The sequence below is a fragment of the Mobula hypostoma genome, chromosome 6 (genome assembly GCF_963921235.1).
Source record: "Mobula hypostoma chromosome 6, sMobHyp1.1, whole genome shotgun sequence".
NCBI classification, from domain to species: domain Eukaryota; kingdom Metazoa; phylum Chordata; class Chondrichthyes; order Myliobatiformes; family Myliobatidae; genus Mobula; species Mobula hypostoma.
In genome coordinates, this window is record NC_086102.1 from 139,855,781 (window position 1) to 139,873,581 (window position 17,801).

Consider the following 17,801-nt stretch of genomic DNA (forward strand, 5'->3'; position numbering starts at 1 on the left):
AGGAATGCAGCAGTTCAAGAATGTGGCTCACTCATCACCAGATAGAAATAAACCATAAATACTGGGCATGCTGACGATGTCCAGATCCTAACACAAAGGTAGATAGATTGGTAGATAGTCAGATAGATAGATAAAATTATAAATAAGTATATAAATAGAAAACTATTCATCTGAGGTATTTTCTTTGGCTGCAAGATTACCATCCACTGGATATATCTAATATCATTCTATTTGATTTTCATTTACCTTGTAGTTTGATAGCTGGCCACCATGTTCTGACATAACTTCCTCTCACCTCCTCCTCTCTTCATCCCAGAGACCACATTATCCCAACCACAATGATGGAGAAGATATTGATGGGCTCACAGAGTGCATCACTAGTTACATCAACTTCTGTGTGACTGCAATGTTCCGACGAGAACTGTCCTTTGTTATTCAAATAACAAGCCATGGGTAACAAAGGACATTAAGGACATCCTGAACGCTAAAAAGAGGGCGTTTAGAGATGGAAATAGGGAGGAACTGAGGGCAATACAGAGGGACCTGAAATCCAGGATCAGGGAGGCTAAAGACAGGTACAGGAGGAAGCTTGAGTGGAAACTCCAGCAGAACAACATGGGAGAGGTCTGGAGTGGGATGAGGACCATCGCTGGGTTCCGGCAAACTAGCAACAGAGGACCCGAAGGCGGTGTGGACAGGGCCAACGAACTTAACCAGTTCTTTAACAGATTTGATATTGTGGCCCCTGCCCATCCACATGATTCATCTGTTGTCGGCCCCCAATCAACACATATTCCACTCTCCCCTCCTACTCCTCCTCACAGGTCCCCGACCCTGCTCTCATGACTATACCCCTTTCCCACATGAAACCACCACGGTGGGCTTCAGAGCTGAACAGGTGAGAAGACAATTGAAACATCTTAACCCAAGCAAGGCTGCAGGCCCGGATGGTGTCAGTACCAGGGTGCTCAAAGCCTGTGCCCCTCAGCTAAGTGAAGTACTTCACCATGTCTTCAACCTGAGCCTGAGTCTCCAGAGGGTTCCTGTGCTGTGGAAGACATCCTGCCTCGTCCCTGTGCCGAAGACGTCGCACCCCAGCAGCCTCAATGACTACAGACCGGTGGCATTGACCTCCCACATCATGAAGACTCTGGAGAGACTTGTTCTGGAGCTGCTCCGGACTATGGTCAGGCCACACTTAGATCTCCTCCAGTTCGCCTACCAGCCCCGACTAGGAGTTGAGGATGTCATCGTCTACCTGCTGAACCGTGTCTACGCCCACCTGGACAAGCCAGAGAGCACTGTGAGGGTCATGTTTTTTGACTTCTCCAGTGCGTTCAACACCATCCGCCCTGCTCTGCTGGGGGAGAAACTGACAGTGATGCAGGTGGATGCTTCCCTGGTGTCATGGATTATTGATTACCTGACTGGCAGACCACAGTACGTGTGCTTGCAGCACTGTGTGTCCGACAGAGTGATCAGCAGCACTGGGGCTCCACAGGGGACTGTCTTGTCTCCCTTTCTCTTCACCATTTACATCTCGGACTTCAACTACTGCACAGAGTCTTACCATCTTCAGAAGTTTTCTGATGACTCTGCCGTAGCTGGATGCATCAGCGAGGGAGATGAGGCTGAGTACAGGGCTACAGTAGGAAACTTTGTCACGTGGTGTGAGCAGAATTATCTGCAGTTTAATGTGAAAAAGACTAAGGAGCTGGTGGTGGACCTGAAGAGGGCTAAGGCACCAGTGACCCCTGTTTCAGTGTGGACATGGTGGAGGATTACAAGTACCTGGGGATACGAATTGACAATAAACTGGACTGGTCAAAGAACACTGAGGCTGTCTACAAGAAGGGTCAGAGCCATCTCTATTTCCTGAGGAGACTGAGGTCCTTTAACGTCTCTCGGACGATGCTGAGGATGTTCTATGAGTCTGTGGTGGCCAGCGCTATCATGTTTGCTGTTGTGAGCTGGGGCAGCAGGTTGAGTGTAGCAGACACCAACAGAATCAACAAACTCATTTGTAAGGCCAGTGATGTTGTGGGGATGGAACTGGACTCTCTGACGGTGGTGTCTGAAAAGAGGATGCTGTCCAAGTTGCATGCCATCCTGGACAATGTCTCCCATCCACTACATAATGTACTGGTTGGGCACAGGAGTACATTCAGCCAGAGACTCATTCCACCGAGATGCAACACTGAGCGTCATAGGAAGTCATTCCTGCCTGTGGCCATCAAACTTTACAACTCCTCCCTTGCGGGGTCGTACACCCTGAGCAAATAGGCTGGTCCTGGACTTATTTCCTGGCATAATTTACATAGTACTATTTAATTATTTATGGTTTTATATTGCTACATTTATACTCTATTCTTGGTTGGTGCAACTGTAATGAAAACCAATTTCCCTCGAGATCAATAACGTATGACTATGACAATGTTTCTTTGGCTGCAAGATTACCATCCACTGGATATATCTAATATCATTCTATGTGATTTTCATTTACCTTGTAGTTTGATAGCTGGCCACCATGTTCTGACATAACTTCCTCTCACCTCCTCCTCTCCTCATCCACGACACCACATTATCCCAACCACAATGATTTTCTGCACAGCATATCAGAGCCACACCTCTTTCTTTCTGCTTTCCAACCCTATCTCATGAATTTTATGTTTTTTTTTGGTAAGTTCTTCTGCAATTTCTTTCAAATGATGAAATAAAGCTGTTCATGCCATCCAGCCAGAAACAAGGTTCTTGTTTTTAATTGGCTGAGGTAAGAAAACAATCAGGGAAGCTGAAAGAGGGCAGAAAGTACAGGAGAGAGGAAGATAGTGCAAATAGAGTGTCTCTCTGATCAGAAAGGGAGAAGCTACCTGAAGGCAAATAGTTAAAATTCAGATTAGCAAAATGGGGCAAATTGGAACAAGGTTGGTCATGGTCCGGGATTATATACATTACTTACACACATGATTTAATGACAATCAGTTCTGCGTCTAACACAGAATGGATTCATTCTTTACATTGTTGATTTAAGCTTCCTTACCTGTCATGTGAGAGCATTAGTAGGTAATCTGCTTTGACACAGAGATATCTGGATCACACTAAACCAGCGTCATAACCAATATTTATGTATCTTCAGCCACCACCAGCGATATATGATTAATATCTAATTGATGTGGATGCACTCACTTAATGAATAGGTCCACGACCAGGAGAACCCTGGTATTATCAACACTCCTTCCCACAGATATTCCCTCATTTCACTGACTTTTCCTGAACCAGCAAATTATATTATCAAGATGCAATACACTTCTTTATTTGATTTACTGGAAACAATTAATGAGGAAAAGACATCAGGAGAAAAAGGCTCAACCTCCACCCATAAATCATATATTTTGTTTGACTTCCTTTAGCTGGTGCAAGAATTATTTTCATATCCCTTTGTCTTTGAGACTTCCTAGACTGCCCATAGCTCTTAACTGAGAGGCAAAGTGTTGGCCAAATTATGGGAATCTGGAATTCATAAGTAGAGGTACAAAAGAAGGGAAACTATGTTGACCCTTTACACAACTGTAGCTAAGCTACAACTGGAACATTCCATTCAGTTCTGGTCACTTAAATACAGGATGTGAAGAGGCTGGACAGGTGTGAGAGGGATTTACTAGGATGGATTGAGGGATAGATTTACTCGGTGGTGAAGGCAGATACATTAGGGACATTTTAATAACTTCGTTGATAGGCAAATAGTTGATATTTAAATGGAGGGCTATGTAGGAGAAAAGGGTTAATTTGATCTTAGAGTAGGTTAAAAGGTCAACAAAACATCATAGACCAAAGTATCTATACCGTGCTGTAGTGTTCCCTGTTATATTTTGTACGTTCTATGATATGAGAACTCATAAAGATATCTGCAAAAAGAGATGGGATTACTTTTCCTGCAACCTCACCCTTCCTAGTACTAATTAAGGTAATGCTCAGCTAAATTGGTTCATATATATCTAGGGGAAATCCCGTCCGCCGCCCGCCTGGACCCTCCCCGTTGTGTCAGTTGCTGTACAACTGCCACCAAAATCAGTTTCAAGCATCAATCATCAGCCAGCGCACGCAGTATGTTTTACCCAGTACACTTTATAGATATTACTAAGTCGATGAATTTAATATAAGTTCAATACAGAAAAAGGGAATGGAAAAGGTGCCAGACTTATCAAAGTTCAATTTCTTCGTGCACACGTTGGAGCTCAGGACCCTCTTTGGGACCACCCTGACCCCATCGACTCGCAGCGCAGGACCACCCGGAGTGATCAACCTGAGCTTTCCCCGCACGTCCGTCGTCCTCACGGTCTCTCCTCCAACTCCCCGCCAAAAGCCCCTGGTTCCCAGCCATATGAGACAGCATATCACCCCAAGAAAGAATACCATGGACACCCATTGGCTCATAGTACATCTGCTATCTGTTATAACCCAAGCAAGTTTCTAGCTGGAGACTTTGCATTATACATAACATAGAAGCCATTTTAATCCACATACGCAGCAGTTTAAAAGATTAGCATAACAAAGAAGCCATTTTAAATTTAACATAACAAAGAAGGAATCCTGTACATTAATAGCTAGCTTGGATAGAGTACAAAGAGGGTAGATGTTGTAAAGCAAAAAATATAAGGGAATGTCAAGGAAACTTTTTTGCTCAGAGATCAGTTATGATCTACAAATCACTTCTAGTGGAAGTGCTTAAAGCATACTTGGGTAAGCAGCTAGGAATGAATAACTTGAAGAAATAGTGCTGAGGAATGGGAATGGCAGGATTGCTTTGCTGGGAGCCAGCTTCAACTGGATAGGCTGAATGGTCTTCTGAGCTACAACAATTCTTTGCTCACTGGGTCTCCCACAACCTTCCTCATGTCCTGATCACATCCATTCCCAAAGCTTTCCTCTCAGGTATTAATGGTGCTCACTGGTATCACTTTCACCTCTACGCCAGAATAGAAGCATATTTTTAAATGACACTTTAAGTAACTTCATACTTGGTGAAAAAGATGGTGCTATTGAAGAAGGATAGTATTCCAGTATTTAGTTATCTCTCAGTTTTCATAATAAAGCAATAACCTTGCTGTTTATCTTACTGCTGTTTGTGAGACCTTGTTGTGGTGTTGTTCCTCACTATCCAGTGGTTAAGTGCTGAAGATCCCTTCATTGTCCATGCCTTCATCTGCGCCATTTTGAAGACTGGAAAGATTCTGCGCAAAATTCTTCTTAAATTCAAAATCTTAAACACCATTTATGAATCTTTTTTCAGTTTCATTCCCTTTATCTCTACAAGCTACACTAACCATACAACTAACTTGGTCTAAACTCTAGCCTTGCATTCATCGCACATGCTTCTTTGCACTCTTAATTGTAGAGCATCTTACTTATTACAGCACAGAAGGACGCCATCATTGCCATCCAGGCCAAATCCCAGCAGAACAATCCCATCCAACACATTCCCTTTATTGCCTTCCATTTAATTCTGTCATATGCCCATAGGTTTCACTTTAGTTCTGTCATTAACTTACACTAATTATGAGATATGAGACGAGGACCACAGCTACAGGGGTGTCCCAGGTAGTCACAAATAGAAATGCAAGCTTTTGGTTTAACCTTACCACACAATTCCTGAAATTCCAACTTTGGCAGAATCACTATCATAAGCAACACATAAATTATATGTCAATGATTTTGATGATGGAATTGATGGCTTGGTTGCAAAGTTTGCAGACGATATGAAAATAGGTGGATGGACTGGTTGTTTTGAGGAAGTAGAGGACTTAGAGAGATTAGGAGAATGGGAAAATTATTGGCAGATGGAATATAGTATTGGGAAGCGTATGGTTATGTACTTTGGTTGAAGAAATGAAAGGGTTGACTATTTTCTAAATGGAGAGAAAATACAAAAAACTAAGATGCGAAGGGACTTGGGTATCCTTGTGCAGGGATTTCCAAAGGTTAATTTGCACTGAGACTATGGAGAGGAAGTCAAATGTGATGTTAGTATTCATTTCAAGAGGACTAGAATATTAGATTAGACTAGATTAGATTATGAGAACCACTCAGTCCTCTTTTTATTGTCATTTAGAAATGCATACATGCATTAAGAAATGATACAATGTTTCTCCAGAGTGATATCACAGAAATAGAACATAGAATAGTACAGCACAGTACAGGTCCTTCGGCCCACAATGTTGTGCCGACCCTCAAACCCTGCCTCCCATATAAGCCCCCACCTTAGATTCCTCCATATACCTGTCTAGTAGTCTCTTAAACTTCACTAGTGTATCTGCCTCCACCACTGACTCAGGCAGTGCATTCCATGCACCAACCACTCTGAGTAAAAAACCTTCCTCTAATATCCCCCTTGAACTTCCCACCCCTTACCTTAAAGCCATGTCCTCTTGTATTGAGCAGTGGTGCCCCGGGGAAGAGGCGCTGGCTATCCACTCTATCTATTCCTCTTATTATCTTGTACACCTCTATCATGTCTCCTCTCATCCACCTTCTCTCCAAAGAGTAAAGCCCTAACTCCCTTAATCTCTGATCATAATGCATACACTCTAAACCAGGCAGCATCCTGGTAAATCTCCTCTGTACCCTTTCCAATGCTTCCAGATCCTTCCTATAGTGAGGTGACCAGAACTGGACACGGTACTCCAAGTGGACAGAGTACTCTAAGTATCATATAAAAGCAAGGATGTAATGTTGAGACTTTATAAAGCACTGGTGAGGCCTCACTTGAAGTATTGTGGGCAGTATTCAGTCCCTTCTCGTAGCAACTGAAGAGAGTTAAAAGAAGGTTCACGAAAATGATTCCAGGATTGAATGGCTTGTCATATGAAAAGCACTTGATGACTCTGAGCCTATATTCACTAGAAATCAAAAGAATGAGGGTTCCTCATTGAAACCTATTGAATGGTGAAAGGTGTTAATAGAGTGGATTTGAAGAGGATGTTTCCTATGATGGGAGAGTCAAAGACCAGAGGACACAGCCTTAGAACAGATGGAGGTCCTTATAGAACGGAGATGAGGAGGAATTGCTTTAGCCAGAAAGTGGTGAATCTGTGGAATTCTTTGCCACTCGCAGCTGTGGAGGCCAATTCTTTATGTATATTTGAAAGGAGGGAGGAGAAGATGGCGGCGCGACGCAGCTCGCAGCAGCCACTCCGGAGCTGATGTCTGTTATCTGTCAAGTAGGGTGCCATGCACAATCCTGATTTGATGGAGACAGACGTGAGAGCACGGAGGAACATCTGGTGAAACTTCTGAAATGCCTGCTTCGCTGCCACTGCTACTGTATGATCCAAAATCTCCAGAGGGGAAGGATCCGAGTCCTCGGCTTTGTTTGTTGCTCGGCGGCCAGGGCATGGTCGAAGCTCTCAGCAGAGGATGGCACTCGGTGCTCGGTGTCGGAGGGCTGGTTGGAGGCTCGAAGTTTTCGGACAGACTCAGAGTCCGCTGCAGTCGGGTGCTTCCAATAGTGCTGCATCGGCAAGTTTGCAGTGCTTGGAGGTTCGTGGCGGGGAGAGTTTCTCCCTTCTACCATCTGCGTGAGATGATGAGGCTATCGGAACTTTGAGACTTTTTTTTACCATGCCCATGGTCTTCTCTTTATCAAATTACGGTATTGCTTTGCACTGTTGTAACTATATGTTATAATTATGTGGTTTTGTCAGTTTTAGTCTTTGTTTGTCTTGTGTTTCTGTGATATCATTCTGGAGGAACATTGTATCATTTTTTTAATGCATGCATTTCTAAATGACAATAAACGAGGACTGAGTGTCCTCATAATCTAATCTATATTTTTTTATTTAAATCTTTTTTATTAATTATTATTGAAAATCAACAACAGAAAAAAAATACATCAAAATAATCAAGATAACATATCCATATATAGAGTAAAAGTTAAACTATCAACCGGGCTGAACAGTATATCAATAATAATCAAAAAATAAAGTATTAAAGCTTTTTCTTAAGGAAAAAAGGAAAGAAAGGAAAAAAAAGAACCCTCACTAACTAAAAAGAGAAAACCCCTAATAACTTAAAAAAAAGGATAAAAAACCCATTTGGAGCACAAACCCGGAGCTATGTGCCATACAAGCTTCCATAAAAAAAAGACATCAAACCGCCAACCAAACCCATATAAACAAGCATCAGAGAAGGATGGTAATAACAGGCAAGTCAAATGGTAATAACAGGCAAAAGAACCCCACCTTTTCTCAAAGTCAAATTTAGGATCGAAAGTTTGACTTCTAATTTTTACCAAACTAAGATATAACATCACCTGAGAGACCCATTGTATCAAAGTGGGAGCAGAGGCATCTTTCCATTTTAATAAAATAGCCCTTCTAGCCAATAATGTGACAGATGCAATTACGTATTGGTCAGATATAGAAATACCGTGAATATGTTGAGGAATTATACCAAACAAAACTGTCAATATATTAGGTTGTAAATTAATTTTAAAGCTTTAAAGATTGTAGAAAAAATAGATTTCCAAAATTATTTCAATACAGAACATGACCAAAACATATGTGTCAATGTAGCTATTTCAGTTTTGTATCTATCACACTGACTATTTACATTAGGGAATATTTTAGACAATCTCTCCTTTGTCAAATAATAACGACGTACAATCTTAAATTGAATTAGAGAATGACTGGCACAAATCGAAAAAGAGTTAACCAGCTTCAAAATTCGCAACCAATCCTCTGTTATCAAGGTCATATTAAGCTCTCTTTCCCAATCTTGCTTAATCTTAAGTAAAGGATAATTATCCCGTTGTAATAGTAAATTATAAATTTTCCCAATAAAACCTTTCACTAAAGGGTTCATTTTTAAAATAATGTCTAACAGGTCAGAGTCTTGTATATATGGAAAATTACTTAAATATTTTTGTAAGAAATGTCTGACCTGAAGATATTGCAAAAAATGTGAGTATCAGAGAAAGTATTTAGTTACTAATTTCTCAAAGGACATCAATCGACCTTCTTGAAACATTTCCATAAAGGAAAAAATCCCTTTATTCCTCCAAAGAGAAAGGTGGGATCACTAAGTGAAGGTTTAAATAAATAGTTTTGATAAATTAAACTAAAAAGGTTAAATTTTTTAAGATTAAAAAACTTACAAAACTGGTACCAAATTCGTAAGGATTGATTAATCATAGGATTTATATTTAGAATAGAAATTTTGGCTAATTGTACAGGTAAAGGAGCTCCTAATAACGAAGTTAAATGAAATTGGTTCACAATTTTCAATTCCAAATCAACCCAAGATGGTCGTTCCTTTTTATCGGTCCAATATAATCAAGAACCCGCATAACGTATATTAACCGCCCAATAGCACATTCTTAAAATAGGCAAAATAAGACCTCCATCCTTTTTTTAATTTTTGTAAATGAAATTTCCCAATCCTTGGTCTTTTATTATTCCAAACAAAAGAGGAAATAATAGAGTCAACCTGATCAAAAAACTTCTTAGTTAGAAAAATAGAATGTTTTGAAATACATATAAAAATTTTGGTAAAATCATCATTTTAACTGCATGAATTCGACCTACCAATGAAAGTGTAAGTGGATTCCATCTAGAAAAAAATTGCTTCATAAAATCCACTAAGAGAACTAAATTAACTCTATAAAGGTCTCCGTAATTTTTAGTGATGATAATACCTAAATATTTAAAAGAATCCGTAACTTTTAGAGGAATGTTATCATATATAGATGTGGAATCATTTAAAGGAAATAATTCACTTTTATGCAGGTTTAATTTATATCCTGAAAACAATCCAAATTCATCTAATAAATTCAATAAGCTAGGAATAGATTCTTCGGGATTCGAAACATAAACCAAAAGATCATCCGCATAAAGGGAGATCTTCTGGGTAGTCCCATTTATAGAAATTCCTTGAATATTTTTAGCTTTACGAAGTGCAATAGCCAAGGGTTCCAACATCAAGTTAAATAACAGAGGACTTAATGGACATCCTTGTCCCGTACCCGGGAAAGTTGGAAAAAGGGGGATCTACAGTTATTAGTGATAACAGTGGCAAAAGGGCTTTTATATATCAATCTAATTCATTTATTAAAATTACTACCAAAGCTAATTTTCTCTAAAACTTTAAATAGATATTTCCATTCAACTCTATCAAATGCCTTTTCAGCATCTAGAGAAACAACACATTGGGGAGTCTTAGAGAGGGATGAGTATATAATATTTAACAATCTCCGAGTATTAGAAAAAGAATAACGGCCTTTTATAAAACCCGTTTGATGCTGAGAAATAATTTTAGCTAGTATATTCTCCATCCGATTAGCCATTATTTTTGAAAGAATTTTGGCATCCACACTTAATAATGAGATAGGTCTATATGAAGCACAATCAGTCGGATCTTTATCTTTCTTAAGAATTAAAGAAATAGAAGCTTCATAAAATGTGGAAGGTAACTCTCCCAACAGAAAAGAATCTTTAAGCATTTCCAACATATAAGGAGTAAGCAAATGTTCAAATTTTTTATAAAATCCTACAGTAAAACCATCCAATTCAGGAGCTTTACCAGATTGCATTGAAAGAATAGCTTTCTGAATTTCCCTTTCAGTGACAGGAACATCAAGAATTTGCTGATCTTCAATAGATAAATTCTAGGAAAATCAATCTTTTGTAAAAAGGCATACATATTAGAAGGGTCAGCTCTTATATTCTTATCAAGCTCCTAGAGAAACTCACCGAGTCAGGCACTACCTATGGAGGGAAATAAACAGATTTATTTCCCACGGGTGCTGCCTGGCTGATTGAGTTCTTCCAGTACCTTTGTTTGTTGCTTCAGACATTTAGCATCTGCAGTCCCTTGTGCTTCTGGGGACATTATCATTTCTGAACACTTATTCCATGCAAAGAACAAAGAATGTAAAACATAGAACAGCTCAGCACTGGACCCTTCAGCCCAAAATGCTGTGCTGAATTAATTACACAAGAACTTAAATGCCTAACTATGCTAATTCCTTCTGCCTACACACTATCTATATCTTTCCATTCTCTGCACATTCTTGTGCCTACCTAAGAGCTTCTGAGATGCCACTATTGTGTCCGCCTCCAATACCGTGCCTGGCAGCTCATTGCAGGCACACACCACTCTGAATGAAAATCTTGCCCCACACATTTCCTTTGAACTTACCCCTTCAATTTAAATACACACGCTCTAGTTGTAGATACTTCAGTCATGTGAAAGAGATACCAACTATGTATACCTTATAAATCTTATAAATTTCGTGTAAGGGTCCTCTCAACCTCTACCACTCCAGAGGAAACAACACAAGTTTGTCCAATGTCCTCTTATAGTACCAGCCTTCTAATCCATGCAGCATCCTGGGAAACCACTTCTGCACTTCTCAAATTCTCCAAAGCCTCCACACCCTTCCTATGATGGGAATACCAGTATTGAATGCAATACTCTAGATGCAGCCTAACCAAAGTTTATAAAAATGCGAGATCATTTCCTGATTCTTGAACTCAATGCCCCAACTAATAAAGTCAAGCACACCATATGTCCACCACACTATCAACCTCTGCATCACTTTCAGGGAGCTATGGATTTGGACTCCAAGATCTCTCCACAGAACAACACTGTTAAGGGCTTCCTAGCTGGAGATCATCACAAGAATTTGCACTAACATGATTGATAATGAGATAGAGTCAGAGTGATAGAGCTACAGCATATCAAAAGATTTTCCTGATGAACCCAAATGAAGAAAAGGTAATTTTAACAAAATTTCAAAACCATAATGATGGAAATGATTACAGCTCAATTACCTTTGGTAGTAGTGACCAGTGGTACTTCAACAGGCACTGATGTCTCTTCAATAGGCACTGTTTGAACATGCAGCTTTTGTAATAATGTTATCACCTGTGTCTGTATGCTTTGCAGAGAATCGAATTCCCTCACATGGAAGGCCAGGTTGGGTTTAAAAGCTATCTGCTTCAGTTGAGCAGGATCTGCAGACCCAGATCCAACAGCAAGGGTTATTACAGCGCTCTGCTTCAATGCATCTGCAGCTCTTCTGAAATCGTCTCCAGACCTTCCACCAGTAATGAGCACCAAGAACTGGGGAACACCTTCTTCTTTTCTGCTTCCTGTAGATCTGATGAAGTGAGCTTTGAGGGCAAATTCCAATGCCTTCCCAGTGTTAAGAATCTTACCACCTCCAAAGCTGAGAGATCTCAGTAGAGACAGAAGTTCATCTCTTTTTGAGTAGGTGTTCAGATAGAACTCAGTTTCTGCAACATTGCTGTATAGCACCAGACTAACTCGTACTCTGTCTTTCCCAATTTCAAAGCTATTGATTATTGATGAAACAAAATTGCGGACGAATTGTAGATTTGAATTTCCAATATAATCAGATTCATCTATCAGAAACACAATGTCTCTCTGGATTTCAGCTGCAGTTGTAACTAGAAAAAGTATAAAAACAGACTAGGTTATATAAAGTAAGCAGAGATCATAGAAGTTTGGAAAAGTGTCATACCAAGCATATCTTAATTGTCCCTACTGACTCATGATAACTAAATGCATGAAAACCAGTTATCCATAACTTATTATCTTATGATAGAATTCAAGGTATCAAGGCTATCTTTACACATCCATCTGATGTCTCTCCAATTGTTAGCAACGTACATTTAATGCTGAAGAGCATAGACCAAATGCTCAACACAGGGCTATCAAACACGATAGCATGGGAAAGAACTTTGCATGCTAGCTTTCTAGCTGATTATCCAATGAACCCAACATTTTCTGATGCAAAGTGCATCTCTTCTGTGTTGAGATTAGTAAAGCTTCTCTGACGTTAAAAAAATTCTTGTGCATTGTGTTCATTAAACCAAAGAAAATGGATACTGATACTTCTAGGAATTACCACAGATATAGATGATAAAATAAATATTAGATAGTATGAAATATTGTTCTAAACATTCACAACAATTGAATGAAATATGGCCCTAAAAAGATCAACCAACCTGAACCTGCATGGGTTATCACATATCCAAGAACGTTCTGCTTTCCCTGAGGCTCTCTGGAATGTTAACAAATTTGGTGATAGTTCTGTTTTCAGAAAGTCTGACAAAATCATAGATTTGAAAATTGAGATGGAGTTTTTGACATGGGAAATTGGGGATTAGGGTACTGATATCCAGCCTGATTGGCTTAAAGTGGCCACAAAGGTTTCTGAGGCAAGAGAACTGCTGCTGTCTTGATCGTAACTTATTTGTATACTCACAACAGGAAAAGCTTCATCAAGGCTTGAGAATAAAGCTGTTGTGAAACTAGTCTCCCCTGGCCGTTGGATTCAAGTAACTTTGCAGTAATCTCAGCTAATTCCTTTTACTCTCACATTCCTTACATCACATAGTACAGTTCAATGTTGCAATGGCTTCAAGGAATATGGAGTAAGTAAGGGAAAGTGGCACTGAAGCATAGACACTTATTTCAACCATTCATGTAAATATCCAGGTCATTGTCCTCAGAAAGCACATCTTCTTGGAAGAAAGGAAGCAAATTAATGGTGGGATATATATGGGCTAAAAGCAGAGCAGCTCTGTTCCCATTTAAGTAGAGACCAAGGCTAAGGAATTTAGTGTGATTCAAATCAGACCATGATAGCTAGTAAATTTAAACACATAAAGAAACTACATTTTAAAAAAAAAGATCTCCTAATATTTAAGCCCATTTTAGGACTTGAACTTGTTACATGCCTCTTTGTTTTCTGTACATCATGGTTATTTTGGGTAAATCTATTAAAGATTTTTACCTTCAGTCGGAGGAATTGGTTCCTCTATCACTGCTATTGCTTGAAACTTAGAAAGGAGTTGTTGTTCAATTGTTGGCAATTCTCGAAATTCATTCAATTTGAAAACAGAATCTGGGTCAGAAGTGATCTGTTGCAGCTCTGACATGATTGCATTCTTGGCTCCAATAACAATGAGCTCAATGCCAGCCTGTCTCACTGCCTCTGCTGCTGGACCAACGTCATCAATGGATCTCCCAGCAGTGATGAGCACCAGGATTTGTGCAGCTCCAGCATCTCTTCTGCTGCCCGCAGCTGGGATGAAGACGTTCCTTGTGACAAAGTCCAGTGCTGCACCCGTGTTGAGGGGTCTTCCCATTTTAAATCGCAGAGTTTTTATTGTATTCAAAAGCACATTTCTTGTTGAATGAACATTGAGGCCAAATTCAAGTCTTGAATCGAAACTGTATTGAACTACAGCAATCTGATCTTCACCTGATTCAATGTTGAGACTGTAAATTATTTTTGAAATGAATTTACGGACGAAATAAAATGACCTTCCCATTCCAGGTGTGCCATCGATGAGGAAAACAATATCCCTTTTCCTGGCTGTATAAAGATAAAATGGAATCAGAATGAATATCTGCACAGAAACAATTACCAGAAGTTTGTTTTAAAAAAGTGCACATTGAAATGCCCAAACAGTATAGAAAACCATAATTTGATTGCAAATATTTAGAAAATATGAATGATAAATGAAAGATGCTTAGAAGTGTAAGACATCCCAAACTAATCACCCACCTATCTTTCCAACCACCACCCGTGTTACTGAAGACAGACTTTTGCTGACCTTGCAATAAGATTCAAGTTTGCTGATGACACCCCTGTCATAGGCTGATCAAAGGTGGTGTCAGATCAGCATATAGGAGGGAGATGGAAAATCTGGCTGATTATCGGCATCAAGAGGAGGAAGCCAGAGGTCTATGATCCAGTCCTCATCAGAGGATCAGAGATGGAGAAGGTCAATAACTTTAAATTCCTCAGTGTTATTATTTTGGAGGGCGTGTCCTGGGCCCAGCAAGTAAGTACAACTACAAAGAAAACATGGCAGCACCTGTACTTCTTTAGGTTTTGTGAAGATTTGGCATGACATCTAAAACTTTGACAAGCTTCTATAGATGTGTGAAACAGAGTATATTGACTGGTTGCATCACAACCTGGTATGGAAACACAATGCTCTTAAAATGAAAATCCTGCAAAAAGTAGTGGATACGGTCCAGTCCATCATGGGTAAAGCCCTCTCCACCATTGAACACATCTATATGAAACATTATTGTGGGAAAGAAGCATCCATCATCAGAGACACCCACCACCCAAGAAATGGTCTCTTCTCGCTGATGCCATCAGGAGAAGGTATAGGAGCCTCAGGACTCACGCCACCAGATTCAAGGACATTTATTACCCATCAATCTCAGGAATCAGGCTCTTGAACCAAAGGGGATAATTTCACTCACCTTCACTTGCTCCATCATTGAAGTGTTTCCACAAACAACAGACTCACTTTCAAGGACACTTCCTCTCATCTTCTTGAAATTTATTGTTAGTTTATTTATTATTGTTATTTCTTTCTTTCATTTTGTACTTGCATAATTTTTGTCTTGTGCACTTTGGTTGAATGCCCATGGACTTTCATTGATCCTATTGTGGTTATTATTCTATTATGGATATATTGATTATGCCCAAAAGAAAATGAATCTCAGAGTTTATATAGTAACATACATGTACTTTGATAACAAGTTTACATTGAACTTTGAGATTATTCAGCCACTTTAATGGATTCAAAGGATTATTAAACCATTTGAATTAAACAAATCTTGAAAATTGGAAGCCTGAAAACCTTTTAAGTAGTTTATTTAAATGAAAAGACAAAAGAAAAAAAATTCTAAACTAATCTAACAAATGATTGTGAGACCTTTTTTACTATCTTTTTACTTTAACAACCCATGGAAAGGATTTGAAAAATATTTTTAAATTAAACAGCTTTTGGTGACATTCTAAAAAAAACTTTGGAAAGATTTTAAAAAATTTTTTAAATCTCCTCCTTGCTAACATTCCACACAGACACATTTCAAGGATGCTTGCTTCATCCACTGCTCATGACTTACCACAATTATGAGTGATTTTTAATGTATTGCAACATACAAATTTCATGACATATGTCAGAAATAATAATCCTCATTCTGATTCGATATTAGCAAGTCATTGGAACGGCTTTTAAGAACGTTAAACAACAAGCCATTGTAAACCAATCACAAACAAGAGAAAATCTGCAGTTGCTGGAAATCCAAGCAAAACACACAAAATGATGGGGGATCTCAGCAGTATCTATGGAAAAGAGTCAGTCGGCGTTTTGGACCAACACCCTTTGGTAAGGCTGGAGAAAAAAAAAGTTGAGGAGTAGATTGTGAATCCAAGCCATTGTAAATGATTTTTTAAAGAAATATTTCCCTAATACTTGGTTAATTAAAATCTGCCATTTCTACCATTCTATTCACTTAAAGTCACTTTGAATGGCAGAACATAGAGGCACCTTCATAAACCTCCACAGCTCCCAACGCCGCATGATTTCAGTCTCTGAGGCTGAAGTAAGAGCAACCTTCAGGAGGATGAGTCCTTGAAAGCCATCTGGCCCAGCCAGTGTACTTAGCCAAGTACTGAAGACCCTTGCTAACCAACTGGTTTACTGACATCCTTAACCTCTTGCTTCGGAAGTCTGAGTTTCCCAGCTGCTTCAAACCGGCATCAACCACACTGGTGCCCAAAAAGAATGCGGTTCCTACCTCAATGACTAGTCCAGTAAAACGAGACTATCACAGTATCACTTACATCTACCAGGATGAAGATCTGAAGGAGATGAGAACTGATAGAGGAACCACAGAAAAAGGGCAAGGTCTTAAATGAATATTTCTCATCCGTATTTATTACAGAGAAGGACATGAAAGCTAGTGAGCTCAGGAGAGAGGACAATGATAAATAGAAATTCTGCTGCTCTTTCTAGCCATTTTGAGTTTCCATGTAGAGACCTGAGACAGTGCAGGGTGTTTTCTGGTTTTCACCTCTGTCATTATAGGGCGACTTTCAATTTACATTAGGCAGAACACATCAAGAGGAATGTCGTCTTTTGTAAATTTTTCCGATACTTTCTTTTCCAAGGGTAGACAGGACAATCCATCGGCACTTCCATGATTAGTCATCTTCTTGAATTCGATCTTGTAATTATGTCATTCAAGAAACAGATCCCATCTCTGCATTCGTGCTGCTGCTATTAGTGGAACATCCTTCTGTGCGTTGAAAATGGACACTAGTGGTTGATGATCAGTAATGAGGGTGAATTCTCTCTCATAAAAGTACTGGTTGAAACATTTTACAGCCCAAATCAGACTCAAGCCCTCTCTGTCAATCTGTGTGTAATTTTTCTCTGCAGTGGTAAGGGAATGTGATGCAAAGGCGTTCACTTCCATCACTCATCACATGTGACATGACTGCACCTGTACCATAAGGTGTCACAGACAAGCTTCACTGGATGATGTAGATCGTAACATGTGAGTACAGTGTCTGATGTTACTATTCATTTTGCCTTTTGGGAAGTCACCTCACACTGTATTGTTCATTGCTATTTTTTCCTGATCTGTAGTAATTGAATTCAAAGGGTGGAGCACAGTAGCCAGCTTTGCTAGTAATTGACAAATCCTAAAAAGAACTGCAACTGTGATGTGCCCTTTAACATTGGGGCATCCACCACTGCCTGAATTTTCTCAGCACACTTGTGCAATCCTTGTGTGTCAATGGTGTAACCACAGTAATGATGCTTGGTTTAAAGAATTCACACTTGTCATGTCGCGCTCTAGGCCCATAATCTTCTAATCTTCTTAACACTGTCTTGAGACTTTGGAGCTGCTCCTTCTCATGCTTACTGGAAACAATGATATCATCCAGGAGTCACTGA

The 17,801-nt window shown here is 39.5% G+C and overlaps 1 protein-coding gene across 1 annotated transcript in view; it reads right to left on the reverse strand.

Annotated features, from left to right (window-relative positions):
• The window catches only part of LOC134348766 (collagen alpha-3(VI) chain-like), a 118,699-nt gene extending 104,525 nt beyond the window's left edge, over positions 1-14,174 (reverse strand). Inside the window, exons 1-2 of the mRNA XM_063052569.1 lie at positions 13,820-14,174; positions 11,829-12,467 (exon numbers count right to left, since the gene is read on the reverse strand). Of these exons, the coding sequence (XP_062908639.1) occupies positions 11,829-12,467; positions 13,820-14,174 (994 nt within the window). The remainder of the gene's footprint in view (positions 1-11,828; positions 12,468-13,819) is intronic.
• Between the last annotated feature and the right edge of the window lie 3,627 nt (positions 14,175-17,801).